We start from the raw sequence: 26,864 nt of genomic DNA, 5'->3' as shown, positions 1-26,864 counted from the left end.
GCATTGGATACGAAAACTACAGAAAGCAAAGATGACGGCACAAAAGCTCAGAGCCATCCAGCAACCTAGAAGCTTTCTTATTTTTAGCACATTACAAACAGCTGATTCCAAAAAGAGTGCATATGAGAGGACCTATTTAGGCTTGCATTGGCCAACACATAAGGGTTTTACAATTATCTACCTGAATATGGAAAACATTTTCATGAATACCTTTCATCTCACAAACACCTGATGAGTAATACCAGCTTTTAATGACATACGGAACAGTATATATACCTCCCGATGTATGACAGGGATACCTCATGCCCCACCTACCTGTCCACCAACATTACATCCATTAATATTTACCCACCACTGGGAGTAAAGATTGTTTTTGCTTTAAGTTTTGGACTGCGTAGGGAAAATTTGCAACTTCTGTCAGGTTTTTATTGCTGGGGGATTCTCATTCTCGGTTTGTCTTGGTAACCATGATCAATGTGATAGAAAATAATGGGAAATCCAAAATTTTAGAGGATATGAGGGGACATCTTTTCAATGGAGACATCTGTACCAGTGACAACTGTCAGAGGATATTTCCTCTTTACTTTGGAGGGATTTATGTTGTGACAGGAAACGAAGGGAAATCTACCCAACAAGACACAAAAGCATAAATTGGTTCCAACCATTCCATACTCTATTCAAAACAAAAAAGTTCTAGCTTTTAAACTTTAAACAAATTATGTCAGAATTTTCTGTAACTCATCCACTGATTTCACTTTAAAGTTTTACACATTTGGTAGCACAAATTTGAATATATCCAGCATAGAAAAAACACATAATATAGAGGTATAGAATAAATTGTATATGTATTATATTATATCTTTTAATACACATTGAAAGATATAATAATACTGTTTTTTATTTAATTCATTCTAAAAATCTCAGTAGTTCTTCAGCATCATGTACAAAATAAATAAGCTTAAAATACGGCATAAAATTTCCCTTAACCACTAAATCTTGAAAGTTTTTTTCTCAATCCAGCTGAATAATTCTTTTAAGTCTAGCTTAGTTGCCTCTTGAAACTAAAGTAATTCAACCCTTAACAGCAAATTCCTTGCTGCAACTGTTTGATCTCTTTTTTATGCTACTTTGTGTTTTAATATCTCAGTTTCTTTTTAGCTGGAAAGGATTTAAGGAAAAAGGGGGTTCTGTCAAGTTTGGAATGGAATCAACTGTTCATGGGTGACTTCCAATTGTTTTCAGAAAACATCTGGAACCTGGAGAAATCTACAGTTGTGTGGAATAACTGCCTAAATCAGGACTAAACCTTCCTGTTCTTTATATAGCTTAGGAAGCTGCCATCTTAGCCTCAGTTTGATCTGCAGTTGCCATGGTGCTGCACATGACACCAGTCATTTGATGGCTTGACAGTTTGGTTGAAAGCACAAGCAACTCTGACAGTTATCATTCACAGCATGCATTAAATGTAACTGTTTTGGGAAACAGTAAAATCGATTGGTTTAGTTCTGCTTTACCTTTGTAGGCATGTCTAGAAATGTTAGGGAGCAGGAACAAGCTTCTCAACTCCAAATTTTAGAGGCGCCTGTTAGATCTATATGTAATTTCTATGCACAGATAAAAACCTACACATCCTCACTGTATCCGGATTGGTGTATTTTAATGCAGTGTAATGCTAATTAATTAACATAACTTATGTTGCTCTTCTAATCTGTAACCCTGGTGCTTCTTAAAGTGGTAACCAGTGTCAGATGCTATCTCCATATGAGCATTTAGACCTGTCACCCATCTGCCCATTTGGTAGTCTGCATATTTACATTGGGGATCGACATTCTAAGCTTTGCTTGAATGCAGTATTCCAACACATAATACTGCCTCTTGGTGCATGCTCCTAGATTGAGATTTAAATGATTTACTCAATGCCTGCTGGGAAGTGTAGTTCACTGACAGTTAGCTATGTCACCATTCTGTCACCAAGGGGTTCCTCTGCAAGACCGGTTTTAGGCCCCCTATTCAACTGCTGGCCGTGTAAAATAAAATAACTTAGTATTGAATGACAACTAGATAGAACTGTGCAATGTTCAAGTCTACATGACAGTGGAGGTCCTAGCACCCATCGAGTAAAAATGGACCTCTAAATCCTAGAGGTTCCTTATGTAGCTACACCATCTGCACACATTGTATGCCCCCTTGAGCCTTAGTACCAAGAGCAATACACTCCCCTAAGCAGGCATCATTTAATGTCACAAAAGAGCATGGAAGCACAAAATAAAATATGTTAAAAAGGACACTTAAAAATTAAAAAAAAATTGTGGTTATTATTATAATCATGGCAAGATGGTATTGTGACGGATATTAAATTAAGAAGCCACTACCCTGTAGGCCTATTTACAGATGTTTTAGGAGACTTGAAGATTAAGAGTCCACTACTCACCATTAGGACTATCACCATCTGCTGGTGAGTATTAGATTGCAGCCTACATGAACATTAAAGCCAAACTCCGACCACATTTGTTTCAGTTTTACGTAAGAAAGAGAACTGTCTAGAACCTCTATCAGGTTTTATAGGCTGTTTGTGTCACTCACTAGGGAGATTTTCTGTAAATTTCCTCAAAAAGGAAGAAAGTAAGAGGTAATCTCTCCAATGAGAAAAATGAGAGAAAAAACAGCCTGGTAGAGGTTTGAACACTTCTCTGTCCCATCTAGTATTAAGGTAGAAGTATTGGCGGGAGTTGGGTTTTAATAATTGCAGTCTACACTATATGGATAAAGTTCAGTCAATCAAACAAGGGACAAGGATTATGTTAATTGAAAAGGAGCTATTGGAGGCAGAGACTACTGAAAAGGAGGACTACAAATGCTCAAAAATTGATTACCTTCAGTGAAAATATGCCAATAACCATTTGCACAGTACTAGCAAGAACCCAGAAAGCAGTTCTGTTTATATCTAAATAGTAACTTATTCAACATAAAACATCACCATCGAAATAACTTATATTAGAAACTTTTTATCAAACATTATTTTCATAAACATATAAATGTAGTTACATTATTTCATCTTTTAAAAAAATCCTATTAAGTAATATTATACATGCACCTCCTAATATCGAAAAAGTTGAGTTTGCTGAGTTTCGAGGTATAAGAAGTATATTTACACTTCTCAAAGTTTTAAGGACTTTAAGTTTATTTTTCCCACAGAAAAATAAGATGTAAAAAACATTGTCCTTTGGAAAAAAATGCTCTCAAAATTCATCCTGTATCCATCAGGGATAAATTAGGTATACTGTACTAAAAAAAATAGTACATTCTGTAACATTTTTTTGTGTTTTAAGTTGTCATTAAATTGCAGTAAGCAGATTTCGGATGGACATGGCTTGCAATGATTCTATAGAAATAGCTCCTTCCAAATATACATATATTTTGTAATGGCATAAATATTTTACCTGGGAGATTATTCACATGTGCAAAATTAAAAGACATTTCAGCTGCACGATGTTCATATTCGCGGAAGGAAATGTGTAACAGTCATTGCGGGTGAAATTTTCGTTCCTCTTTTAATTTTCCCATGCTTGCTTAATCCAATGTAAGCACCTTTGTATAGATGAGATTCGTAGGCATTATAATTGTTTGATAGCAGAATTTCCTTAAACTTGCACTCATCCTGAAATGTTGCCTAGAATAGAAAGAAAAAGGGTGCTAAAATGTACAATATATCACTGAAACATCCTTGGACTTTATGGAGTTTTATATTCCTGTGCGGTGATTTGCTACTTAGATGGCAGGAATTGTTGACCTATTGCACCAGAAAAAAATGGGATTTTTGACTTACAGTAAAATTCATTTCTCTGATGTTCATTGACGGACACAGCTCCTGATCTTCTTAACCATTGATTATACTGCCCCCCTACAGGACACTAGGCAGAAAAAAAGTCTGGCTACGCCTACAGGCAGTCCCAGTGGGTATACTCCCTCTCTCTGCTATAGGTACTCAGTATTGCTACAAGCAGTGTCAGAAGAGTTACAACTCCACAGAGGGGTAGGTGCTGTGTCCGTCAATGAACATCAGAGAAATGGATTTTATGGAAAGTCAAAAATCCCATTCTCTCTTTCGTTCATTGACAGACACAGCTCCTGATCTTCTTAACCATTGGGACATCACAAATCAGTGTTAAACATGAGGGGTGGGAAAAGTATAAAAGAAATTCCCAAGGCTAAACAATAGCCAACCGGGTAAACAGGAGCTTAACCAAAACAACTGGAGCCCACATGAAAAGAACAATACACCCTCACAAAGGACGAGGTCTTCTAAACAGCAGCCTGCAAAACTTTGCGGCCAAAGGAAGCATCTGTACATGCCAACACATGCACTTTATAGAACTTTGTGAAAGTGTTCCGACCAAGTGGCCGCTTTGCAAACCTGCTTTACTGACGCTTGATGAAGGAAGGCTCAGGAAGTACTGAGCATCTGAGTAAAATGCGGTTTGCCAGGGAAAGGAGGAACCTGGCCCGTGATGGAATAGGCCTGAACCCTCGTCTGTCTGATCCATCTGGAAATGCCGCAGAGGAAGTGGACAACCCTTTCCGAGGCCTATCTGTGAGCACAAATAATGAGTCTGATTTCCTAAAAGACTCTGTAGCTGCCAGGTACACCCTAATCACTCAGATCATATCCAAGGCATGCGAGGCAATTTCCTTCTGATGTTTTGGCCTGGGACACAGGGAAGGTAACACAATGTCTTTATTCAAATTAAAATCAGAGACAACCTTTGGAAGGAACGACGGACAGGGGGGGAAGAACCACCTTATCTCTGTGAACCACCAAGTAGGGTGAACGACAGGATAACGCCGCCAATTCCGACACCCTGCGCGCAGAGGTGATAACCACCAAAAAGGCCACCTTCTGAGACAGCGTAAGCAGGGGAATCTCCCAAAATTCTCAAAAGGAGGCTTCTGGAGGACTGAGGTCCCAAGGCGGTAACAGAGATCGCACTGGAGGAGCCAAGTGCCAAACTCTTTGAAGAAAAGTACGCACCAGGGAGTGTGTGGCCAAGGGCCGTTGAAAGAAGACTGCTAAGGCCGACACCTGGCCCTTGATAGTACTCAAGGAAGGTCAAGATCTGAGCCACTGAAAAAGATTGAGGATGAACCCCAAGAGGCTCACACCACACAATGTACATCTTCCACGTAGGATGGTAGATCTTTCTATAAGTAGAATATTTATAGAAATTGGGTATGGCTCTGCTGTGCTGTACATGCAAATACTGCTCAAAAGTGCTTTCTGAATGAATAAATAACATTAGTAAAATTAATCACATACAGTACTGTGCAAAAAACATTAGTGCAAACACCGCAAAAAAGTGCTAGTGCTGATTATATACAAATGTGCTTAATAGTGAGTACTTCACTCTACTTATATGATATCAGGGTGATTAATAATAGTAATAAATGTCCTTCAAAACACCATGAGCTGTTGTTTTGAATATTCTTTACGTAAAATTGCTGGTCCATATGGTGTCTTCAATATATCCACAAATCGGCTCTACCCCAGTACAATAAATTCCAAGCATGCAGTGAGTCCCGGGTCCTCTCGTGTCCCCCACCAGGTATGCAATTACCAGATGACTACCCCCTTTCAACATGGGCGTCTTGCCTTTTAATTGGAAAAACTGCCTTTATCTTCCCTCCGAGGTCCTCCCTTAAGCTCCCCCTCATATTCTCTGTATGGTTGTGTCCTCTTTTACAGCTCAATGGAACACAAAATGATAGCCCCCATAGTGTAAAACCGCATTTTAATTTTATTAAAACAAGTAAAATCCACTTACATACCCATAAAAAGTAACGCTCATTATGTCCAAAGGCATACAGGAGGTCTGGGATGCTCTGCACTCCACGGTCCCACACCGGAAGTGTCGCAATGGTGCTAAGCCCTGCCCTATGTGTTTCGTCACTCTGACGTCATCTGGAGTGGCTGCTCAAGATGACGTCAGAGTCGTTTTCCACCAGAGCAGTAGGAGACTCCGCTCGCAGAAGGAGGTTGCCCAAGTAGCCCAGTACCACAATTCCCCGTTGGCGTAACAATGCTAGCACCGAGGCTAACACTTTTGTGAAGACCCAAGGAGCAGAGGTGAGACCAAAGTGTAATGCCACAAACTGATAACTCTCCTCTCCCATGGCAAAGCAGAGGAAGTGCTGGTGACCGGCACATATTGGAATGTGAAGGTAAGCATCCTTGATATCGATAGAGGCAAGAAAATCTCCCTGATGCAGGGATGCCACCACCGTGCGAATGGACTCCATTCCAAACTTCTGCACCCGCACAAAGCAGTTTAGCGCCTTGAGGTCCAGGATTGGACACACCTTGCCTTCCTTCTTTGCCGGGTACTGTAAACAGGTTTGAGTAAAAACCCTGAACGTGTTCCAATGTCGGAACCAGGACAATCACTCCTTGAAGTAACAGATCTTGTACTGCCCCAAACAGACCCTGTAAGTGTTCCGGGGACAGGTGCAGTTTGGAAGGGAAGAACCTTGTGGGGGGTAAGAGCGAAACTCGATCTTGTAGCCAGACCGTTTGACTTCGTAGACTCACTTGTCTTGTACCAGAGAAGTCCACGGATCCGGAAACCAGCAAAGACATCCCCCCACACCCGTTACAGGTGAGGGCGCACCTTCATGCTGAAGAAGCCTTGTCCGTGGGTCTGGATGAGCCAGCTCTCGATTTGCCAGACCAAGTTCACTTGGATCCACCAGAAGAGGCCCTGAACGACTTTGATCCTATGTCAGTCGCCCCTGAGGGACGAAAAAACTTCTTATGAGCCGAGAAGCATGGTCCACGTCTAAGACGAGGGTCCTTGACCTTACTAGCCTGCGGAAGAAAGGTACACTTCCCCCCTGTGAGACCCTTAATGATGTAATCCAGGGTAACTCCAAACAGGTGATCTCCTTCAAAAGGAAGATCAGTAAAGGCCTTTTTAGAGGTCTGGTCCGCAGACCAGCATTTGAGCCAAAAATACGACCACTGCCCGAAACTGGATGCGGCTCCCCTCGCCGCTAGGCTCTCTAAGAGGCATCACAAATAAACTGCGGCTCCGGGAACAACTGGTCCACCAGCTCAGCAATATTCAGGGGAGAGCTGCTCCCCCCCCCCCCCCCCCAGGTCACGGCGTAAAAGCTTAGCCCACTCAGTCAGAGTTTGCAACACCAGTGCAATGGTAAATACTGGTCTCAGTGCCAAACCAGCCAGGGTGTACATATTGCGGGCCACAACCTCTGCCTTCCTGTCAGCCAGGTCCTTAAAGGCCAGGGACTCTTCAACCAAAATCATGGTTGCTTTGTTCAATCTGGGGACCGGAGGGTCCACCACCGGTGAAACAGTCCAGAGGGGTACCGCATATCAAATCGCTTAGGGACCACAAGGGGAGGTTTTGGCCATTCCCACTCTTTAGTGACAATTCTGTCTAAATAGGCAGGGAAAGGAAACACCTTTGCCGCTCTGGGTGGCTTGTGAGTGCAAACGGGAACCGATGCCTCCGTTGCAGCTTTAGCTGCGCCCTCCATTTTTAAGGTCTCACGCACAGATACAATCAGTGCATCCACCAGTGCCTTTTTGTGCGTGGTTGCAGATGTTGAGGAATCATCCTCTCTATCTGAGAACTCAGGGAGCGTGGTCGCAGACCCAGCAGAGTAACCCACAGCCGAATCAGATTCAGGATCTAAGGAGACAGATGAGACAGGGGAAAACAGGGGGCGCTTTTTGCTAGCCCGTTGGCCAAAAACCACCTCCACCTGGGACACAAAAGACCTCCAGGACCGCCGTCAGTGCATCGATAGATGGTTGGAACTCGCTGAGAGGGGATTAGGTGGAGAAATGTGCTCCAAAGACCCCATGAGTCAATAGGGGGACCCCACAAAATAAAGAGTAAAAACACTGCTAAGGGACACCCCACTACACTCCGGCAGCACCACTCGGTCGCCAGTAATAGAGCACCTAATCGATCCTCAGAAGAGAGGGAGGGGACACCACTAGACTCAACATCCAGCAGAAACAGACACCTGCAGCCACCAGGATAATTTGCACTCCACGTGCGGCGATCAGGAAGTGAAAAGATCCAGGAGTCAACACCAGGGGATCAGGAAGGGCTCCCACCCCCAACATTGCCACCCACAGGGCTCCACCGTCATGGCCGCCGCTATTTTCAATGGCAAACCACCGCAAAATGGCCACCAGACTACACAAACATGGCCACCATGCATTGACCACCTAGGCTACAGCAAAATGGCGGCCCCACATGGCACCACAAAGCTCCCATGGACCCCAGAAGGGATCCCTAGGCCTCAGAAAATGGGAGAAGCAGGAAGGGGGGCCCCTGGCAGGAACATTCACCAGTCACAGCCCCCCACAGCCATTTACCGGCGGTGAACCCCCGCCCCCATCACCAGCACAGCACCCTGCCCCCCACCCCAGGCGGTGGACTAGGCCACCCCACAGCCCCAGCGTCAGTGAAGGAGGGGGGGTGGATGGGGGGCGATATGGCCCACATGGACCACCAGACCGATGAGGGGGGTGCCTAATGGGAAGGAGGTGAAACCAGCGGTCTGACCGTCCCATGAAGGGGGACCATGTATACCCCAAGACCCTCCAGGGGGAGAGGGGGGCAGTTACTTACCATACCAGGAAATAGGGGGGCACCGCTCCAGAAAGAAGCTCCTCTTCATCGAAAAAATGGGGGGGGGGGGGCTGTCGGGCAGAAGGAATGCTGCGACTCAGGCCAAGACCTGGTCGTATGCGACCTCGCGAGGCGTTTAACTCGCAGGCCAGCCCCCATCCGGTGGGGCTATGTCGTGGCTGACCTAGCGTGGAGCTGAGGTCTGCGCGCGCTTGTTGGCCAGACTGGGGTAACCACTGGGTCTAGATTATTCAGCCAGTCACCCAGTCTGGTAGTAGATTGTACATCTGATAGGAAAAAAAACAGGAGAAAAAAAATATATCTAAAAAGAAAACATTGCCAGGACCAGAGATCCCAGCAAGGAACTAGGTCCTTACTCCTGACTAGGCAGAAAAAACTGAGTACCTATAGCAGAAAGAGGGAGTATACCCCTGGGACTGCCCATAGGCATGGCCAGACTTTTTTCTGCCTAGTGTCCTACTCCTGTAGGGGGCAATATAACCATTGGTTAAGAAGATCAGGAGCTGTGTCCATCAATGAACGAAAGAGAAATGTGTTATCCATTTTCCTTTTGATTCTATGTAGATGTTTGTCCAAAAATGGAGTTACAGTACACTATAAGATGATAAATACATTTTGTAAAAGTAGTTTTGTGATAGCTACAGGTACAAAACAAGTAACCAATAAGATTCCAGTTTCCTAGTGGAGGTTAGAAGGTGAAGTCTAGTATTCTACAAAATTCCAGTAAAATAAAACCCCTTCATTTCCATTTTTTTTTTGTGCTTCTCAGCCATAAGATTTATTGTGAAGATGTACAAGCATGAATGGATAAACAGACATCAAAGAAGAAACTTTACGCATTTCACTCAAAATGCCTAAAGTGTTACTAAACCCACAACAGGAAAATCAGTGTATATATGCAGTAAAGCATGCTTGTTATACTCACTGTGAAACCTAAGGGGTTAATCCTCTGCATTGTGTATACAGGCTGTATGATCCTGATCCTATCTTCTCTGATCCGCCCCTTCTTCCTCTGTCCCCAATCCATCTCCTGATAAGACAGAGCATTTGGAGTCACTCTGCACATACTCAGTTTGGTGTGTATTGCTAGAGAGTTGTTTTTTTTTTTTACTTTGGAGGATGCATCAGCACTGTCCAGACCGATGGTCAGGGGTTCTGAAGCGTCATAGGCATGGCCGGGACAAGGGGTGGGCAGGAGGGATGGCTGCCCTGGGCGCAATGGTTTATGGCAGGGAAGGAGGGACACAGTTTGGCATTTTTGCCCTGGGTGCTGGATGACCTTGTCCTGGCACTGCTCATAGGACAGTCAGAGTGGAATGCAAACTCCTCCTACTAGCTTTGACAACACACTGATAGAAGTCACAAGACTGCTATAAGCTGCTGATGAGAAAATTTATTTAGCAGTTTATATTTACTAAAACAATTGCATTCCCATGTTCTGTGTACTGTGGGAGACCAGATATAGTGAATGCAGGGTCCTGGGTTTAGTAACACTTCAACTGTAATTATCATTGATTGACAAGCACAACATATCAACCTCCTTTTACATTTTCTCTAGTTTGGAGACCTTTGGTTTCAATAACAAGCAAACCCCTTATAAAGGCAGTTTTAAAAATGTAATAAATATACTGTATATAGTGGTATGTAAAATCAAGTGCCCATATTGTAGAATAGCATCACGATATTGCTTTTGTGATGTCATTAAGGTATCACACAGGTTAAATGACACGCAGTCAGTTTTGTTACTGCCCAGCCGGATAACTTATCTCTGAACCATATTCATCTCTGTGTTAGGTTGCAAATGGCTAACTTGGCAAGTCTACTTTCTACCACTTTAAATAAGCCTTTTAGCATCTTTACTAAGTGCACAGAGAGTATGGGAACAAGATGTACTTAGCAGAAGAACATGCATGATCCTGTGGTCACCACTACTAAAAAGATTAGTAAGATGTGTTCTTATTTAGGCACTGAGCTACAAAAGGAATGGCTTTCTAGGCATACCACTACTGTCTAGTCTCAGGGTTCCCACTGTAAGAAATATAAAAGAATAGAAACTTGTCTTCAAGGGATAAGTTATGTTGCTTATACACCAGCCATGGGCAACCTATGGAACTCTGTTCATGGGTGGAATTTTCCAGCATACTCTGTTAGCTTCTGGAGACAGGGATTTAGCTACAGGGATAGCATCAGCCACTGGGCTCACTTATGAATTTGTTATAACGCGTAAAGTATTTGTGTGTACATTACGTGCTATTAATAAAGTTGTTGTAAGGTCTTGTTTTCTATTATAGGGGCTTAAAATTCTTAGTTATGCCTCTGGCTGAAATGACTAGGCAATGTGGGACTTGTGGTCGTGTCACAGCTGGAGGCCCATAGGTTGTCTAATATTTAAGGATTCAAGTGGTTCATAGCAAACGGCTTGCTATGGGGGCATTCAGGGAAGAGGAGGAGGCGGGGGACCCCAGAAGGGAAGGATCGGGGCTGCTCTGTACAAAACTACTATACAGAGTAGGTAAGTATAGTATGCTTGTTATTTAAAAAAAAAAAAAAGTTAACCTTAATATCACTTTAACCACTTAAGCCCTGGAAGATTTTACCCCCTTCCTGACCAGGGGGTATTTTGCGATTCCACACTGCGTGACTTTAACAGACAATTGCGCGGTCGTGCGAGGCTGTACCTAAACGAATTTGACGTCCTTTTTTTCCCACAAACAGAGCTTTCTTTTGGTGGTATTTGATCACCTGTGCGATTTTTTGATCATGCGCTATAAACAAAAAAAGAGCGTCAATTTTGCAAAAATAACAATATTTTTCACATTTTTTTATATGAAATTCCCCAAAAAAATGTAAAAATCAAAATTTTTTAACATTTTCGGCCAATTTGTTTTATGCTACATATGTTTGGTAAAAAAAATAGCAAAAAGCGTATTTTGATTGGTTTGCGTAAAAGTTATCGCGTTTACTAACAAAGGGAAAGATTTTTGTCATTTTTGTTGTTTTTTTTTTAACGCGTAATGGCGGCGATCTGCAAATTTTTTTGCGGTACTGCGACATTGCGGCGGACAGATCGGACCCTTGACTGACATTTTTGACACTTTTGGGGTTACCAGTGACATTTCTACAGTAATCAGTGCTATACATTTGCACTGTTACTGTAAAATTACACTGGCAGTGAAGGGTTAACTTTATTTGAGAGGGAGGGGTGGTGTGTGTCCCTAGGGGCGTGATTCTAACTGTGATTGGCTGTGGCTTGAGGAGTAGGAACAATGATCAATGGTCCTACATAGTAGAACCGTATGATCATAGTTTCTACACAGGGGAGAATGCCTTTCTCCCTCTCTCCCGACGATCGCCGAGTGACCGGCGGACATCGGGTCCGCTGGTCACACGCGCGGGGGGGTCCGTGACCGTGCGGGAGCGCGCCTCCGGTGGCGCGCACTCGCTCCCCAGAGCCTCACAGGCTAGCGATGTAGACCTACGTCGCTCTGCCTGTGAGGGGCTGACTGCCGCAGTAAATATACTGTGCGCAGTCGGCAAGTGGTTAAGTAATAACTATTTACAGCTGATTCCGGGATAAATATAAAAGGTATAAATGAATTCAGCTGTGCATATTAATACAACATTCAATTTATTTTTGAATGCATACAGCATAAGTCCTTTTACAGCAGAGCTCAGCCTGGGAATGGGAGAAGAGCCAATAAGTTGCAGTAGTTTAAGGAGAATTCTGATAAAAGGAGAGAGCAGATTGACAAAAAAGCTCACCAGACTGCTGCTCACCAAAACGCCAGCTACAAAAACGCCCAGGTGTGTTTTTGCAGCAGGCGTTTTTTTTGGGCATTTTTTTGGGATCTTTGGAGGCAGGCAAAACATCTGAACTTCTGTATAGGGGTATATATACACACACGCTTATTTGTATTTATACACATACACACATATAGGTGTTATAGCAGAGAAGCCATATGGGTGTTAATTATTTCATTAGCGCAAGCATAGGTTTCTGCTATTTTCACACCTATATATGTGTATGTGTATATATATATACATACATGTGTGTGTGTATATATACCCCTAAACAGAAGTACAGATGTTATGCCTGCCTCAAAAGACGCCCAAAAAATGCCCAAAAAAACGCCAGCTACAAAAACGCCCAGGTGTGTTTTTGCAGCAGGCATTTTTTTTGGGCATTTTTTTGGGGTCTTTGGAGGCAGGCAAAACATCTGAAATTCTGTATAGGGGTATATATACACACACACTTATATGTATTTATACACATACACACATATAGGTGTTATAGCAGAGAAGCCATATGGGTGTTAATTATTTCATTAGCGCAAGCATAGGTTTCTGCTACTTTCACACCTATATATGTGTATGTGTATATATACATACATGTGTGTGTGTATATATACCCCTACACAGAAGTTCAGATGTCATGCCTGACTCCAAACATGTCCTCAAAAAAACACTATAAACGCCTGCAGCAAAAAGCAGGGTGACAGGAGCGAAGCCATATCCCTGTGCTATAAGTGTCCTAAGAGAAACAATCTTTTCTCTATAGCGGTCACCCTGACATGGAAGGGTTTTGTCACCCTGCCATAGCAGTCAGAGTCAGTTAACCCTACACTACACTACGGTCCCCTTACACTTAACACTTTCCCTACAGAAACTAGATTATTAAATCTGACTATAGTGGAAAATAGTACCCTAACTACACTAGATATCCCTTTCCTCACACTAATAATTGCTAAATGACACTTTGAAGCAGAAGTAACAGAACTGCTTCCACTCTCTTCAACGTCCCTGTATTACAATGCTAGGAATTTGGCGGGGGCTATCTTATATACTGGGGGGCGTATTCACTAATGATTGGCCTCTGGACCCCCTAGTCACTCCAATTACATTCCTAGCATTCTCCTGCCCCCTCAATTGGCTTTTACTGATGGTTCTGGTCCAATCACAGGCTTTTAAAGCCCATTTCCTGTCCCATTGCATTTTGGTCGGTTCTGGTTGCCGAATTCCAAACTTTTTCAGCAAAAAGTTCGAAATTCGGCCTAACCTCGAACAGCCAATGTTCGGGTCGAACCGATGGTCGACCCGAACCGTTCGATCATCCCTATTAGGGAATGGTCAGTGTAATTACCATCAATGCTCCTGACAGGTGCATTCACTGAGTGGCAACTGAGCTCTGCCTGAGTTTAACAATAACAATGCCTACAAATCGGGCTTCTGACAGGAAAGGAGCTGGCATGCAGGAATTCAAGAACTAAAGAAAAGATTTTATTCATAATCATTTAGCTTTTCACTAAAGAGGTAAAGAAAGGTATTTACTCATGAATATATGGACCAGTATTTAATTTTTGGAATGCTCATGAGAATTCTCCTTTAAAGGAGGTGTGGAAATAAAAATTAAAAAAACATTTATACTCCCCTCTATGGCTGCAGTATCCCTGTGATGCTGCAGTTGTCCCCCGCTTGCTCTAAGCCAAAGAACTGAACGATCATATGACTGCTGATTGCTGAGTTCCCGGCCCTGAGCAGAGAGCGGTGCCTGCCAGTCATTGCTTTCTGCTCTGCCCCTCCAGCGCTCACTGGAGCTGGAAAAGGGGCTGGAGCAGCTGGCTCAGGCTCTAAGTGGCGCGTCGGTCAGGCATCTGGGTGGATTTTGATAATATTGTTGAGATCCTTCCAGAGCCTGGAGTTGCTCTGTGATGTCCGCCCAGGGCTGACCCAAGACATTGTGCTACCTGGGTCCAAGGATAAAATGCTGCCCTCCCCCCAAAAAAAAATCATGCCCATCAAAAGGCCCCCACATCCATTATTTTATATAAATATAAAATTTAGAAAATATTATATATCCTGTTATCTTCCAAAACTCATCATTGGACTGGTCCACCAAACACCCACTGTGTGTCCTCAGTCCTCCTGTTAATCCTGTGTCTGCTGTGGCCACCGCACTAGAAGATCCAGCCTGCCCTGCATGAGATGGAATGCGCTGATGTCTGACGTCATTGCGCATACCACAATCACGTAAAGGACGTTCCCCTGAGGAGATGCTTCGCCTTCTCATACTCATCAGTTTGCACTACAGGCAGCAGTATGAGATAGGGAAATGCAGCCCGTAACGCGCCGCAAACTGATGACACACAAAACTGCTGGAAAAAAAATCTTGGGAGTCAATTTTCTGCCCCTCTCCAAGTTCTGCCTGGGTCCAATAGACCCAGCGGGACCCATGGTAGGGCCGGCCCTGTGTCCGCCGATAGCGGGCTTTTGCCAGCTGTCAGCTGATTCTGGGTCACAAGTACGTGCACTCCTGTGACCCATAGTAAAGTATGGCTAAAAAGCTTTGGCTATGCTTCCCTTTAACTGGTGAAGAGAAACAGCAGATCTTCTGCCTTTGCCAGACAGGACTGTGCAAATTGATGGAGCTGTGAACTGGATGGTCAGAAATACAAACTAGTTGGCTTCCATATGTGTATTTCATCTGCGTGTTTAGCGATTTGCCAGGAACTAGCCTGCATTAGCAGAGGCAGTGAAAACTGTCTTTCATAATGATGAGTATATCCAGAGATATGAGCAGCTGAAGTTCTTTGCTAATCCAGATATTTTTTTGTTTTGTAAAATTTGACTGTTGTCCTTTCCGTTTCTGCATCCTTTGCCTCCAGGTTGGATCACTTTTGATGTGATGGGAAGCCTTAATGTCCATCGGATGGTAGGGCCAAGCTTAGCTTCAACAGGAAAAGTGAAAATTTGCAAATAACTTTAGTTGCCCATCTCTTTTTTGATGTGTGATTTCACTTAAAATAGAACTATAAAAACAGTACAATAAAAGTAAATAGTCTATTTAAAGATAAAATAGCCTTTTCTGCAATATTCACCTTCAATCCAGAAATTTCTCCTGCAGTATTTTTTTCTGCCTTTAGATGTCCTCGGTCTGATGGCCAACATCATTCAACCTCTTTCCTCTGAGCCCAAGTCATCTTGGACCTGCCCCAGCCTGTGATTGAACAGTAAAGGAAGAAACTTCCTTCTATTAGAGGTATTCAGCGGGAGGAATGTCCTCTCTACTTCAATAACGTTGGTTTGAGTAGCTGTGGAGGTCCGGTGTGCAACCTTACTAGTTTGTGTTACATGTACATGCTGCTGGAACTGCATAGTCTTTTATGGGGAGGGGGAGCAGTACCATAGGATGACATTACAAGGTGGCATAGGAAGCTGAAAACCTGAAAACATCCAATCCCAGTGTCACTATCCTGGCTTTAAAATGTGGCAGGATTGTTTGACTTACAAAAGAATTGCAAATATTTGAACTTGTACCACACCTGACATATATGCAGTTCAACTGTGTATTTAGTTGTTTGGCTGGAGTTTCAGTTTAAATTTCTGTGCGGATTATACAAGGGCTAGTGTGTCACAGGATATTAAGTGGTCACCTTATAGCTGGCTCCTCTGGGTAGATCTCGGTATACCCAGAACCGGGGACTGACTATGGATAATCCTCAACACTAATAGCTAAAACAGTCTAAAATAACGCCTTCATATCTGTGCATGAGGTCAGGCTGCGCTTATAGCGCCTACCGGAATTAGCGTGACGTCAGTCCCTGCAAGGGTGCCGCTGTGTGCCCATGTGCGGGGTGACCTTACCAGCTAAGTACAGTATGCTGAGATTTGGTGCCTTTACAAGACTCTTTGGAAAGTCATTATTTGTAAAGGATAAGAGCATGTTATGACAGTCGGTGCCTGGAAGTCTACATCCAACAATAAATCTCGTCCTTCTGCTTCCAAGTCGCATGGGTCAGATGCCACCTGTTAAGCTCTAACCCTCAGCGAGCTGATATACATTAGCGGGTCTGTTCTTTTTTATTTGCCCATAACGTATTTATAGTGCAACTTATATTTGAAAACAAATACACTATGGTGACCAGATCCAAAAACGGGATTAGAAATCGTGACATTTAATATTTTGCAGGGTAAAGAAAGACGCAGGAATATAATCCTGTAGCTCTAAGGCTATTTTGTGCTTGTGCAACTGAAATGAAAAATGTATGCATCCCTCGCCATGAAATTAAAGTAGATGTAAACCCCAACTGAATGATATTTAGTTTCCTTAGCACTGTGTATAATAAACATTTTTTTTTTTAAATAAAAAACTTGTTTCCACATTTTTTTACATCCTTTGATGCATCTCAATGCTGCTGATTTCCTGCAGCCTCTTTGCAGACACTTTGGGATTGATTTATTAAAGGCAAATAGACTGTGCACTTTGCAAAGTGCAGTTGCACTCTGCAAGAGCAGTTGCTCCAGAGCTTAGTAAATGAACAGAAACTCTGCTGACTTCCATCATCCAATCATGTGCAAGCAAAAATGCTGTTTTTTTTTTAATTTTCCTTGCATGTGATTGGGTATTCTTGCAAAGTTCAGCTTTACCTCATTTTCTAAGCTTTGGAGCAACTGCACTTTGCAATTGCACAGTCTATTTGCCTTTAGTAAATCAACCCCTTTTCGTCTACATGCACTCTCACGGCAGGTTTCCTGATGGTGACAACAGTGGACCATATCTGCACAATCTTGTAGTCTCCACTGGAAGCCGCAGGTATTATTTTAATGAAAGCTCTGCCCATTATGAGGATTCCCCACTATCCCTGCTGTGTTTTGTATTTTTATGGAGGACAGGAAACTTTTTGGTGGAAAGGAAATAAGTTGGGAATTAAGGCAGAGAGATCTCCTAGTTGGAGTACTCTAAGGGCTCTTTCACACGGGCGGTCTGATCAGATCCGCCTGTCAGTTTTTTAGGCGGATCTGATCGGATCCTCCATGCAGCTCTATGGGGCAGCGGGTGTCAGCGGAGGTCACCTCCGCTGACACCCGCTGCCATCCGCATCCAATCCTGTGCTGAAATCTGGACGGATGGAAACCCTATTTTTCCATCCGTCCAGTAATCGGAGCGGAGCGGATCTGATGAGAGCGGACAAGCGGTCCGCTCTCCTCCGATCCCCCATAGAGGGCAGCGGGTGCTGAGACACCTCCCTCTCCGCTCTGCAAGCGGAGACGGAGCTGTCATCCGCCCGGCTCAGCGGGGATCGCGGATCGATCCCCGCTGAGCAACACGGATCCGCCTGCGGAGGCGGACCATGTGAAAGAAGCCTTAATATATAAGTAGATAGTGACTGACTCTGCCCCATTAGCTCCACCTATAACTGAAATAGCACTTTTGGGTGGATTGGCCCTTTATAACCACACATTTGATTCCATTTGACAGATGGGGAAAAAGCTGTTACAAACATTCTGTATGTATATACTTTTAAGTGCCAGTTCACACTTGTGCGGCTGCGGAGATCGCATGTAATTTGGAGCGCACTGCTCCTTCATTACATGCGATCTCATTTGCGGTGCGAATTTCAGCCATACACTTTGTATGGCTGAATTCGCACTGCATCCGCACCAAAGACGCACATGAGGCACTTTTTGAGCCGCATCAAAATCGGATCGCGCAGTGGTTCACACTTGTGCGATCCGATTCTGTGCATACTTGCAGATCGCACTGCGATATGCAATCAAACTGGGGGTGTCGTTAACTTTTAATTGACACCCCCTGCATATCGCATATGGCAGTGTGAACTGCCAGATGTGCGGATGCGATGCGGGAACACGCTGCATATTCGCAGTGTTCCCGCATCGCTCAAGTGTGAACCGAGCCTAAAACCAAAAACATAGGAGAAGGCGCTCCCCAGATAAATAACTCAAGATGTACTAAATAAACACAGTAATTAAAGTATATGGCAATGAAGCCTACCAGCTGCCCCTTTAATCACTTCTGGACTGGATTTTCCCTCTTAATGACCTGGCTATTTTTTGCGATTCCGCACTGCTTTACTTTAACGGACAATTGCGCTGTCGTATGACGCTGTACCAAAATAAAATGAATGTCCTTTTTTATTTTATATTATTTCTATAAACAAAAAAGAGCGACAATTCTTAAAAAAAGTATTTTTCACATTCTGCTATATAACATTCTAAATAATAAAAAAAAAAAGTTAAAATCAAATTTTTTCATCATTTTAGGCCAATTTGTATTCTGTTACATATTTTTGGTAAAAAAAATCCCAATAAGCATATCTTGATTGGTTTGCGCAAAAGTTATAGAGTCTCCAAACTATAGGATATTTTTATGGAATTTTTTAAAATGTATTTGTTTTACTAGTAATGGCCGCAATCAGCGATTTTTAGTGGGACTGTGACATTGCGGCAGACAAATTGGACACCTAACTGTCACTTTTGACACTTTTTTTGGGGACCAGTGACAATTATACAGTGATCAGTGCTAAAAAAAAATGCACTCTCACTGTACTAATGACACCGGCAGGGAAGGGGTTAACATCAGGGGCGATCAAAGGGTTAAGTGTGCTCTTAGGGAGTGCTTTATAACTGTGTGGGATATGGCTTAACTGGAGGAAGACAGAGGAGGAACACTAGCAGGAACACAAGATCTCCATCTTCCTCTCTGACAGTCTGCCTTGTTTACATAGGCAGACCACCATTCTGCTTCTCTTGTCAATGATCAGCGGGTCCTGGCAGACATCGCGTCTGCCGGACCTGCTGATTGGCTCCCGCTGTGTCCAATCACAGCGGGAGTGGGTCGCTGGCGGCGCACGCGCCCAAGACCCTGTGCACGAAATCACATACAGGTACGTTACAGTTACTTTTATCATTGAAAGTTTAAGTAAAAGAAAGTCTCCAATTTTGGATTGTCCCCACAAAAGTAATATAGGTGAAATCTTCCAATGGGGACACTAGTTCTGGTGACCTAGGGGTCCTGAAAGAATTCTCTTAATTTGCTGGGTTTTCTGCTCACTTCCTGTTTGGCTATGGGACAGGAAGTGAAGGGAAATCTTTGCAATGGGACACAGATTGCGAAAAAAAATCTGACAAGTGTTATAACCCTCCCTACTTTAACCAAAATGAAAAAAAAAAAAAAAAAACATTTTGCCTATAGTTCTACTTGAACCCTTAAGTGATTTGATGTATATACTTTTACTGTATATTGCAATTAGTGCCAGACTGTTAGTTCAAAGAAGCCATGTTATCTAAAAGACATACAGGGCGCTCGGGTTCGGCACATCATGGATCTAGTGGACAGATTATTGGGTGGGGCTGGGGAGGACCCGGCTGTCATGGTACACGTAAGTACCAATGACAAAGTTTGAGGAAGGTGGAGAGTCCTAAAAAATTATTTCAGGGACTTAGGAGCTAAATTGAGGAGGAGGACCTCAAAGGTAGCATTCTCAGAAATACTACCTGTACCTTGAGCCATGCCAGAGAGGCAGCGGGAGATTAGGGAAGTTAACAAGTGGAGCTGGTGTAATAAGGAAGGGTTCGGTTTTCTCGAGAACCTGGGCCGACTTCTCAGTCAGCTACCGGTTCTTAAGTAGGGATGGACTGCACCTAAATGGGGAAGGTGCAGCCATACTGGGAGAGAAGATGGCCAAAAAGTTAGAGGGGCTTTTAAACTAGGTGATGGGGGGGGGGTCCAGATGTAGAATTAGCCAGCGGGGGAGCAAGGTTCAGCGGGCATTATTGGGGGCATTAGCGGTAGGGTGACCAGAAATCCAAAACCCAAGGTAGGTAGGCTGAAAAAACAAAAGTGCAGCCTCATAAAATCTAACGAGGATACATTATGCAACCGGACAACATTATGAGGGTTGTATACCAATGCCAGACGTCTGGCCAACAAGATGGGAGAACTGGAGCTGTTAAAGTATGAGGAGGATATTGGTTTTGTGGGAATATTGGAGACTTGGTTTGACAGCTCTCTGATTGGCTGGCAAACATTCAGAGTATTCCTTTTATCGCAGAGATAGAGATTGTAAAAAAGGAGGAGGGGTATGCCTTTATATCAAGAACAACCTGCAAGTGAAAATGAGGGACTATATCACTAATGGAGCTAGGGAGGAGGTAGAATACCTATGGGTAGAGCTTCAAAGGGAAGGTACTATGGGGATAGAAATATTGGGTGTATGCTTTAGGCCCCCCAACCAGAGGGAGGAGGGGGAGGCGGACCTCCTATCAAAGCTTGAAATGGCAGCAAGGATGGGAAATGTCGTTATAATGGGGGACTTCAATTATCAGGATATAGACTGGGCAGAAGGAACCACGCATTCATCTAAGGCTCGCCATTTCCTAAAAGTTTTGCAGGACAATTTTTTGGGTCAGATGGTGAACGCACCAACGAGACGCGTTACTAGACCCACTGATTATGAATAATACATTGTAGAAATAAGGGGAAACTTAGGAAACAGTGACCATAGGATAATTAGTTTCACTATAAATCATAGAAATAGGAAACACAAGGGTAATACAAGGACACTGAATTTCAAAAGAGCCAATTTCCCTAAACAGCGCTCTATGCTAGACGCTATTAAATGGGATAAAATCCTAGAAGCAAAAAACACGGAGTAAAAATGGGAGTGCTTTAAGAACATACTAAATAAAGGTATTGGCCAGTGCATTCCAACGAGGAATATGTTTAAAAGAGCTAAAATAAACCCTGGGTGGCTAAACTCCAACGTAAAAATGCATATAAAAACTAAAGAAAAGGCCTTCAAAAAATACAAGGCTGAGGGGTCACTGGCAGCATTCCAAAATTACAAAGAATGCAATACGAAATGTAAGAGCAAAATTAGGGCGGCTAAAATAGAACACGAAAGGCACATAGCGGAAGAGAGTAAAAAAAAAAAACCCCAAGAAATTCTTTGAGTATATAAATAGTAAGAAAGTTAGGCCAGAACACATTGGCCCCATAAAGGACGACGAAGGGAATCTGGCTACAAAGGACAGAGAAAAGGCGAAGGCGCTAAATAAATTCTTCTCAGTCTTCACAAAGGGATTGGGGAGCTACATTAACCCAGCTTGTAATGTTAAAATTATTAACATGTCACAGGAAGCACCCTCATGGTTAACAGAAGACAGACTCAGAACTATAATTGAAAAACTTAACGTAAATAAGTCACCGGACCAGGTAGCTTACACCCGAGGGTCCTTAAAGAACTCAGCCCGGTGATAGCCAGACCATTGTTCCTAACTTTTATGGATAGTCTACTGAAGGGAAGGGTACCAGCTGATTAGAAAAAGCCAATGTGGTACCGATATTTAAAAAAGGGCCGACATATATCCTGGGAAACTACACGCCGGTTAGCCTAACATCAATAATAGTCTGTAAGATATTGGAGGGGATGATAAAGGACTATATACAAGACTTAAGTAATGAAAACGGTATCATTAGTAGAAATCAGTGTGGATTCATGAAAAATCTATTAACCTTCTTTGAAGAAGTGAGCTGCCATCTAGATAAAGGAAGGCTGGTGGATGTGGTGTATCTGGATTTTGCAAAGGCATTTGATACAGTTCCCCACAAATGCTTACTGTACAAAATAAGGTACGTAGGTATAGACCATAGCATAGAGTAAGTGCCTGGATTAAAAGCTGGCTGCAGGGGTGAGTCCAAAGGGTGGTGATAAATGGGGAGTACTGATCTAGAATAGTCTGGTGTAGAAAGTGGGGTCCCCCAAGGATCTGTCCTGGGACCAATCTTAATTAATTTATTCATAAAAAACCTAGAGGATGGGATAAACAGCTCAATCTCCGTATTTGTGAATGATACTAAATTAGGCAGGGCAATAATTTCTACGCAGTATATGGTAATCTTACAAGATGACCTGAACAAAATAATGGGATGGGCATCTATATGGCAAATGAGGTTCAATGTTGAAAAATGTTAGGTAATGCATTTGGGTGCCAGAAATACGAACGCAAGTTACTCCCTGGGGGGGGAGCCTTTGGGGAAATCTAAGATGGAAAAGGACCTGGGGGTCCTAGGAGACGACAAGCTCAGCAATGGCATGCAATGTCAAGCTGCTGCAAGCAAAGTCAATACAATATTGGCATGTATTAAAAAGGGGATTCACTCCAGAGATAAAACAATAATTCTCACACTCTACGAGACTCTGGTCCGGCCGCATCTGGAGTATGCCGTCCAGTTCTGGGCGCCTGTCCTCAGGAAGGATGGGCTGGAACTGGAGAGAGTCCAGAGAAGGGCAACAAAGCTAATAACAGAACTGGAGGATCTCAGCTATGATGAAAGACTGCAAGCATTGAACTTATTCTCTCTGGAGAAGAGACTCTTGAAAGGGGATATGATATCAATGTACAAATACCGTACTGGTGACCCTAGCATAGGGCACAAACTATTCAGTGAAAGTGAATATAAAAGGGCTTACGGTCATTCGCTAAAGTTAAAAGAGAGGCGGTTTAACCTTAAACTGCATAAAGAGTTCTATACCGTCAGAGCGGTAAGGATGTGGAACTCTCTTTTACAAGCAGTGGTATCAGCGAGGAGCATCGATAGTTTCAAAAAACTATTAGATGGGCACCTTAGCGACCACAACATGCAGGGGTATTCGAGGTACTATTGACATAAATACACACACCCACACTCATCATAGGTTGAACGGGATGGACTGGTGTCTTTTTTCAACCTCACTAACTATGTAACTATGTAACATAAGCCCAAATGTATGTCAGTGTTACATCTATTCATTCACAATTCATCAGTTACATTACTGAGGATGCAGCCTTTCCATTCAGTAGAGACTTGTTACATCACTGAAAACAGCCTATCCATCGCTAATATTGCAGCCTATCCATTCACTGAAGACTGGGGATATCATTGAGAATACAACTCAATGGAGACTAGAGACATCTGTAAAGATGCAGACTATTCACACTTATTGGAGACCACTGAAGACAGAAGACCACTAACATCACTGAGAAATTAGTCCATCTATTCAAGAGATGGCAGTGACATCACTGAGGATGCAGTCCATCTATTCACTAGAGAGCAGTGACATCACTGACAATGTAATCTATTCATTCACTAGAGATCAGTTATATCACTGACAATGCAGCCTACCCATTCATTAGAGAGCAGTGACATCGCTGAGGCTGCAGTCTATCTATTCATTGAAGACTTGTAACATTATTGAGGATGCAGTCTACCTATTCACTAGAGATCAGTGACATCCCTGAGGATGCAACTCTTCCACTCACTAAAGACCAGTGGCATCACAGTCCATCTAGAGACTGGCGACATCACTGAGAATACAGTCTTTCCATTCACTGCCACTGGAGACCAGTAAATTCATAGAGGATGTATCCCATCAATTCTCTAGAGACCAGTGACAACTCTGAGAATGTGGCCTATCTTTTTAATAAGGTCTAGAGACATCCCTGACAGAGCACCAATGCATTCACTACACATGGGTGACATCACTGAAAAGTATTTATAACAAACCAGCGAGACTCCAACCTGGCCCTTCACAATAGACCAGTAAATAAACTGAGCCTGCCATCTGTCTACAAAACACACGCCAGGAAATGCAGCATGTTCCTTTCAACAGAGACTAGTGACATCATTGACAAATGAAATTGTGGCACAAACAAATGCTAATGCACCATCCACATAAGTTTGGCTCTACCTATATGGTAACGTGTTTGGGAACTCCTTTCAGTAAGGAAACGAAGCCCAATGTCCCAGGAAGTAAGGAGAGCCACTGTGGAACACAGGGCAGGATGTGACGTCACACCTGGAGCGGGCTGGTTGCTTTGGTAATGTGTTTTGGACCTCCTATTGTCTCCTTTATCAAACCATTGATGAATGGTTTGAGAAAGCAGCCAATATGAGTTCCAAAATGGGTTCCCATATCAACCAGCCCCCCCTCTCCCCCCCCCCCCCAGGGTGGGACGTAACATCCTGCCCTGTGTTTCACAGTGGCTTCCCTTACTTTCTGGGACATTGGACTTCGTTTCCTCAATGACAACACAATGTTTGCTTTCACAAGCGGCTCTTCCACTGGATGGATTCCATTCAATGTGGCATGGCTGCAGTTAAGCTCTTTGATTTTATATTTTTTGAGTTTGCATTTGGCTTTTTAATCCTAGAAAACCCATTTATGCTGCACTTAGCTGGTGCCCCCTTGTGTTCCTTTTAGTGACATCATTGAGAACCTGCCAATCAAAGTACTGGTAACATCACTGAAAATACAGCCTATTCATTACACAGAGACCAGCAACATCACTAAGGATGCAGCCTATCCATTCACTGAAGACTATTGGCAGCACTATGAATTTATGGATAATAAATGCAGCACCACAAATTAAAATACAATGGGAACAACAAGCAATCTCTACTGTGTGTGACAAATTAAACAAATAAAAGCGTGCTCCAAATTCACGAGTGAATAAATACATACAATTAAACCAATTTATCAAAAGTGTGCAAATTAAATAAATGATTAAATATAATAAAATTCAATCAATTCATCAAATATGTGTGCATTATAAATAGCTTAAGTTCATGAATATAAGCGTGCAAACAATTCTGGCTTGCACGAGTTCATCTGTATTTTCTCCCATGAGTATATTTGGTCCAAAATTGTGGATATCACCAAACCACCACCATCACCATTCTGCACTCACTAGAAGAAATGGCTGTCCAAACCATAGACAGATTCAGCGCTCTATAGACCAATTTAGGCAGACTCCCCTTCTCGCAGAGGCTCTAGTATCTTTAAATATCAGGCAACCTAAAGCGGAGTTACAACTAAAAGTGGAACTTTCACTTATCTGATTCCTCCCCCCCCCTTCCGGGAGTAAGGGGGGAGCGGGTACCTGTTTTTGACAGGTACCCTGTCCCCTTTTCAGCCGGACCTCGCCGTTTAGCCCCCCTCCTCCTCCTTCCTCCTTCCCTGTGCTGTCAGGCCATAAAGAAAGTGCAGCGCACTTCACACATGCACAGTAGGGAACTGGCTGTGAAACCGCAAGGATTCCCTTACTGGCAATGGCGGCGGCAGCACCCGTCAGTCGATGGAAACATCAGCTGGGGTGCCGACATCGCTGGATTCCAGGACAGGAAAGTGTCCTAATATTGAAAGTAAGCAGCTACAGTATGTGTAGCTCCTGACTTTTCATTTTTGGAGGGGGGGGGGGCAGAACTCCGCTTAAATAAACTTCTCCACTTGAGGCAGTAATGGACATTGTAGATCTGTTGCTGCCGCTCAAGATTGATGCGGCGGCGTAACCTCAGCACACAAAGCTCCGCCCCGGGAGGCGCAACACTATGAAATTGCTATTCAGTAGGTAATAATAATAAACATTTGAAATGCAAAAATAATGAAACCAATAATAATCAGCATCATCATTTAAAATAAATATGTAATAATAATAAACATTTTTCAGCATCAGATAAATGAAATAGTATTTGAAGCCATAATGTTTTTTTTTTCATTTTGGATAGATACATTTTGGATATTTGTCCTGGTGATGACTGTCACATGAACAGAAAGTAAGGGAAAATTCCAAATTTTTGAGTTGTTGCCAAAACAAGAATTGAGGGGACTTCTTCCACTTATTTCAGTGACAACTGTCTAAGAGGGGACCTCACTTTGAGAAAAGATTTGACCTCACTTCCTGCTGTGTCTACAGGACAGAAACGGAAGGGTAATCTCCCCAATGGGATGCACATGGAAAAATGGGTGGGGTTTTAACCCTTCTCTACCTTATCGAAAATTGAAAATAAATTGGACTTAGATATACTTTAAGTAAATATTAGTATCATAGGAATATCCGGTACTTACTGAAGCATATACTCTTCCTTTGTTGTTCATTGCTATAAAGCGTTCAGTCTTCACACCGTACAAGCTAATAACTCCTCTTTCTACTGTGGAAATTTCTAAGAGACCTAAACAGACAAAACAAAAGTCTTAATATTTGTGCTATACAGTAAAAACTCACAGATACATAATACTGAAATAAAACATTGGGTTGGTGTATAAAGGATGTTGAAACAAAAGCCAAATTTACAAATCATTTCCCAAGCAGGCTTTAAATAAGAGGGAACCTCTGGCTCTAGGAAATTTCTTTGACACCTCCAAATATTTCTCCTTAGGGCTGAAGTTAGAAAGCGTCGCCACTTGTCTTCTGATTGGTGGAGGTCCCCCTGCCAATCAACTGCTTTAAAAAGATGAGTAGCTCAGAGGTCACTTTGACCTGGCAGTATAAAAACTTTTGGGGTCAATGACCAGATCAGGTATGTAGTTCAGAGGTTCTAACTTCTCCCTTATTTTCAATCTATGT

General features: G+C 43.0%; 1 protein-coding gene across 1 annotated transcript in view; it reads right to left on the bottom strand.

Annotated features, from left to right (window-relative positions):
• Positions 1-3,127: 3,127 nt before the first annotated feature.
• FGF6 (fibroblast growth factor 6) overlaps positions 3,128-26,864 on the bottom strand; it is a 41,997-nt gene continuing 18,260 nt past the window's right edge. Inside the window, exons 2-3 of the mRNA XM_082256643.1 lie at positions 26,366-26,469; positions 3,128-3,670 (exon numbers count right to left, since the gene is read on the bottom strand). Of these exons, the coding sequence (XP_082112769.1) occupies positions 3,494-3,670; positions 26,366-26,469 (281 nt within the window). The 3' untranslated portion in view covers positions 3,128-3,493. The remainder of the gene's footprint in view (positions 3,671-26,365; positions 26,470-26,864) is intronic.

The sequence above is a fragment of the Pelophylax lessonae genome, assembly GCF_965119305.1.
Source record: "Pelophylax lessonae genome assembly, chromosome: 4".
In the NCBI taxonomy this organism is placed as follows: Eukaryota; Metazoa; Chordata; class Amphibia; order Anura; family Ranidae; genus Pelophylax; species Pelophylax lessonae.
Note: the sequence above shows the minus strand (reverse complement) of the source record. Positions and strands in the feature narration are given on the sequence as shown.